Source organism: Anneissia japonica, unplaced genomic scaffold (genome assembly GCF_011630105.1).
Source record: "Anneissia japonica isolate Jap-2015-1 unplaced genomic scaffold, ASM1163010v1 scaffold997_len2565447_cov190, whole genome shotgun sequence".
Lineage (NCBI taxonomy): Eukaryota > Metazoa > Echinodermata > Crinoidea > Comatulida > Comatulidae > Anneissia > Anneissia japonica.
This window is the reverse complement of record NW_022696369.1, coordinates 1,105,489-1,110,747: the sequence shown is the minus strand read 5'-3', so window position 1 is coordinate 1,110,747 and position 5,259 is coordinate 1,105,489. Positions and strand designations below refer to the sequence as shown.

Sequence of the window (5,259 nt, the reverse complement as noted above, 5' to 3'; positions counted from 1 at the left end):
CACATCGTATATCTACATTACAATCGTGCACTCCACCACAGACTGTTAAGGGTTTGCGTTCATTTATTGGCGCATAAGATGTGTATAAGAGACAGGCATACATACATCTAATTTTTGGACTACACCTAATGTACTGATTAGATTATAGCCATTGGCACTTTATCAGTAGTCAGGTAGACAAACGGTCACAAAATAAAACATGAATAGGATCCTCTCAACATTGTGAGGATAGCAAAGATATAAATTTACCAAATGTGTGGGCGGCATTTCCAATGTAAAATAATGAATAAATATCTTAATATATCGAAGGTTGCAAATAAAGGTTACGTCCCAAAAACTATCTCGTCGTGTTTTCTCTATAGTCGTTGAGGTGAACCAAGTAGTATTGTTTTTCTTTTATTTCTATCCTTTATACAGTATTTGTTTCACTCAAGTTATGTCAATGGTCTTTCGTACTAAGATGTAAACATTTTCTTTTTGTCTTTTTTGTTTTCTTTTTAGATTTAAATTACTTACCTACGAACTTTTTTACACAGTTAATAACATCCAAACGATCAATTAATGTCAAGGCATCCATTAATCCTGCCAGAGAGCTATCTCCCTTTGTAGACCACTGGCTGATCATAGCTCCTGTTGGATCTTTTTGTAAGCCGAAGTTTTCGATTTCCACATATTCAAACCCAAGTTCACCTGCAAGCATTTTCCAATCGTTATTTAAAGTTAAAGGGATGTTAAGAAGCAGTGACATTTGTGTCCTAGTCCTTATACTGAGTGCCATTGCAGGAATATCAGAAAATTGAAGATTACCATGATCAATATCATCCATGTCAATGGCTTCAGAACCAGACGACGTAGCAGAAATCTGCCTTTGACAGCTTAATTGGTTTGCCTGAGTATGATCAAAACATGAATGAAATTCCTCGTCAGATGCAGAGGTTTTATGGTTATTACCCTCGAAAGATGAAGATAGCGAACTATCGTAAGACTTGACACTACTTTCAAACGAACTTGGTTCACAATGCGATTCAACATTTGGATTTGTCAGAGGTGGTATAAAGACAAATTCTTGTTCAAAGTCATCAAAGTTTTCATTACAATTTGAATTACTGGACGTATACATGTCATTCGATGAATGACTCTGTGCGTTTGAAGCCTTTATTGACAATTGCGGGCATGAACAAGAGTGAATCATATTTTTATTTGTGGGTTCATTTGGGCTGATAGTTTCTGAACGGCTTCTACATGGATTCCTGTTCACTATTCCTTTAAACGTCTCTAACAACTTCATTGAGTATGTTTTCTGAAGAAACAAAACATAAACACAAATATTATTGCTGGAACTATGTAAACTATTTTTAAATCAGAGGCGAATAATACATTATTATTCGCTGTCTGAAAATCAATATAATATTATAATATAGGCCTACATTACTTTCTCTATTTTCTATCTTTTTTTCTTTATAGTTTCCTTGTAGATGTTGTTCTTAACAGGTTTATCATGTAGTTGTTTTACTTCTTGGAACAATGACAGGTTGTTATTATTCAATTTTGTCATCATGCATGTTTTAAGTTCTAGACCACTAGAACTTAGTCTGTACCTCTCAGCATTGGTTTTTTTTTTTTTTTTTTTTTTTTTTTAGGATCGAAGCCTGGCTTGACACTCTCTTTCTCTTAGCTCTCTACCCCTGCTCACTAGTTTTGACAATCACTGAGCCAGCTAGACTATTCACCTACAGTAAATGGAGGTGTAACTGATGATAATACTAAGGCAAGAGCATTGCCATAATTAATTAACCATAAAGGAGTTGCAAGAAGACATTGTTGCAGTCTAAGTGATGGTCAAAATCATATAGCGTTATGTCTTACTTCCATGTTATTAGTCAGTATTCAAATATATCATTCGAAACTAAAGACCACCAATAAGCATGGGCTTCAATCTATGTTTTTTCCGCTTTAATAGGCTAGGAGCAAGGATATGCAAAACAGTGAACTTAATCACTCTTCAAAGTGGTAATCCCATCACAATAAAAAAGGGGCTGTATGGAACAGTAGGCCTACGACGCGTAGGCTCCCCCTATGCCTACTCATATCGGAAGATGTTTTTTAAAGCGCACATGAGCCACTATTGCGTACACTGGGCCTACGGTTTTATAGTCCTTATCCGAAAAGACTTGTTCGTGCCGTTCGAACCGTTATTATGGCTGTAAGTTGCGGCGCCCCTGCCTTTAACCGCTCGGGCATGGCTCGAATTGGTTCTGTTAATGTCGATGTAATTTGTGTATCGTTTTATAATCAGAATAGCCTTAGAATAACCGAAACAACCTCTGTTGTGTTTTGGACGATCATTTCTTTTTCTTTCTTTTTTTCCTTTTTTCTTTTTTCTTTTTTCTTACTTTCCAAAGAAAAAAAAAGGGGGGTGGGGGGTGGAGGAGATCGCGGCGCCCCCACCCCTAAACCTTCCCCTGGTAGTGTTTTCGTGGACTTTCAATTGAATTTTAAAGTGGATAAGTGCGTTAAATATATGTTATTTATTTATTATTGTTATCATCATCATCATAATCATTATTGTTATTATTATTATTATTATTATTATTATTATTATTATTAGGCCTAGGCCTATTATTATTATTTAGGCGCACAACACATGCGCTAAGGATTGTCAAAAGCGAATATCACTGTCCTACTTGTAGGCGATGATCCCTTACACAAAACAAACATGCGCATACACACGATGCTTTACACAAACAATCTCAATATGAGGTTTAGGGAGTAGAGTTGTTTTGGTCGTGAGAAAAAAATCCCGCAACACTGACACGAATTGAACCAATTGAACCAAGCTATTCAACTCCACTCCACTTTTGGGCAGGGCACAATTATATGCTGTCTCTTCGACCAAGTAGTATAGACCTAGGTCTTACTAGGTTTTAAGGCCGATGCATAAATAGGACTACTGTGTGAGAATGATGGGATACGACTTAGGCCTAATTAAAACGTAACAAATTATGTACGAAAACAATTGTAACGATCAACTAAGTAAATGTTTTTAAACGCACAATAATGAATACAATCTGTTCCCCTTTTCGAATCAGGCCTGCATTCAATAGGCATAAATAGGTGTAGCAATTCTTCTCAGCGATTGCAAGTCGTTAACCATTTTGGGTCAAACATAATAGCAACGAAAAAAATTGGCATTATGCCCGGTTGATTTAACAGTGCAGTAATATTTTTTTGTAATAATACGCAGGCTTCTATAGGCCCAGACGTTATTTCCTTATTTAGTATTATTACTCTGTTATTGCGGAAGACGTCACATAAATTCAAAGAATTAAGGTCTTTTCAGTAGATACCAATTGAATTTTAATTTATAGTATTTTAATCATTAAATTATTAGTTGGAAGATGGTTGGTTTGTGTGATTGTCTCAATGTAAACAAGGATAAGGACTATTTATGTATTTAAATGTAGAGTAATTAAGGTTTGAATTGAATTGTATGTTAACCTGAAATTATCCTTAAATCTAAAAAAAAAAAAAAACTATTTCAAACATAACACTGTCTGACTTGAGCCGCTGGTACCATACTAAGATACTGAGCTAATGAGATCAGCAACAAGATTAATATTTGAAATAATTAATGGAATTGCTGGTCAAAAGACCCATTTGCATGTTTAGGCCTACCTCCCGCTTAATGGTTTATGCTAAAATGTCGGCTACATTATCATTAAAAAATCAGAGCATCATTATTCATTAAAGCATGCTATTAACAGGACCGTAGCCACGAGAAATATAATGGTCAGGTTGCGAGCAACACTGAGGCTGGAGGCCAGAGGCCGCCAAGGGTCCCCGGGCGGAGTTAAGGGGTCGAATGTGCCCCGTGAAAAATTTGGTATTTTTACATTGTTTAGACCACTGTTAATGATGTTCTGCAGTAGTAATGTAATACAGTAAAAAAACATGTTAAACTACCATCAGGGTTAGGGCTATAGTAAACAATAAAAACGCTTTGAACTTCAAACCAGACAGGTTCATTCAAGAGAAAGGTTGTTACTCACATCATCGTTGTTATCTAAATTTAAGATTAGACATGGACGAAAGCTAATATTGATAGTACTGTGGTACAATTTCAATAAATACACGTATTTAAGAGAGGCGCTAAAAACATATTTACAGGGTATTTATAGAAAATAATGTTGCATACTAGAACTATCAGGAATAGGCCTAAATATGCACAGGCACATGTTTTTTTCTTTTCTTTTCACTAGGCAATTTAGTGAAAAAATTAGGCAAAGTATATAAGGGAACCTTAAGCCTGATTTTATGCAAAAGCTCACTGTGGCTAGTTTGACCTATGCTTTGAATAAAAGCATAGTCCTGACACTGAATTTCCAACTGAAGAAAAATGCATCATAGTTTCTTAATCAATCATTATAAATCTTATTCTAAAGAGGAAAAAATAATGTAAACTATCATTAACCTTCACCCTAGGTCCTGAGTGATGTCAAAGGGAGAGTAGGTGGAGTCTAACATACAGGTTGAATTTAGCCCTTTTTCCTATTGAAAACCTTTAATATCAATTAACTTGTGGTATGTCAAAAGTGGTCGGGTTGACCAACCGAACCGGTGGCTACGGCCCTGCATTACTTAGACTAATACTCACTTGAAATTGGTTTGATTATGGAAAGTTGCGTTATTCCTACGGAATCATCCAAATGTTGTTCTTCGCTCTTTACATAATCCAGCAGTATGTCGAGAGTGTCAATTATACTATAGATAAAAACCTATACACATCGTAGTATGTTCCTTATTTGGGCTTTACCATTTTCATTGGTGGCGCAATCTATTAATAATATGTGAACGGAAATGACTCGAAAAGGCAGAAAGTAAAAGGCTATTGTTGTTCTAATCCAACACCATGGCAACAGGTGTGTTATTATTATTATTATGAGAAAATACTTTGAAGCGTCTATATATTTGCATTCAATAGAAATAATTATTCGTTCACGTTGATTTTAAAGCAATTTCACGCAATTTTCCACTCTTTTCGTACATTACTTTTGTGGGCGAGTCCATTATGCGCAAAGGACCAACGGCTTAAATGGGATCTAGACCAGATTGCCGAAAACCAGTTTGCCAAATCCCAGATTGCCGATACCTAGACTAAGTGCCGAATGCCATTTTAGAGACCGAAAATTATGAAAACCCAGTTTGCCAAAACCTAGTTTACCGAAAACCATTTTGCCTAAAGTGAATGTAAAAGCAACA

General features: G+C 35.7%; 1 protein-coding gene across 1 annotated transcript in view; it reads right to left on the bottom strand.

Annotated features, from left to right (window-relative positions):
- LOC117102050 (myeloid differentiation primary response protein MyD88-like) overlaps positions 1-4,801 on the bottom strand; it is a 6,775-nt gene extending 1,974 nt beyond the window's left edge. Inside the window, exons 1-2 of the mRNA XM_033242265.1 lie at positions 4,655-4,801; positions 517-1,300 (exon numbers count right to left, since the gene is read on the bottom strand). Of these exons, the coding sequence (XP_033098156.1) occupies positions 517-1,288 (772 nt within the window). The 5' untranslated portion in view covers positions 1,289-1,300; positions 4,655-4,801. The remainder of the gene's footprint in view (positions 1-516; positions 1,301-4,654) is intronic.
- Between the last annotated feature and the right edge of the window lie 458 nt (positions 4,802-5,259).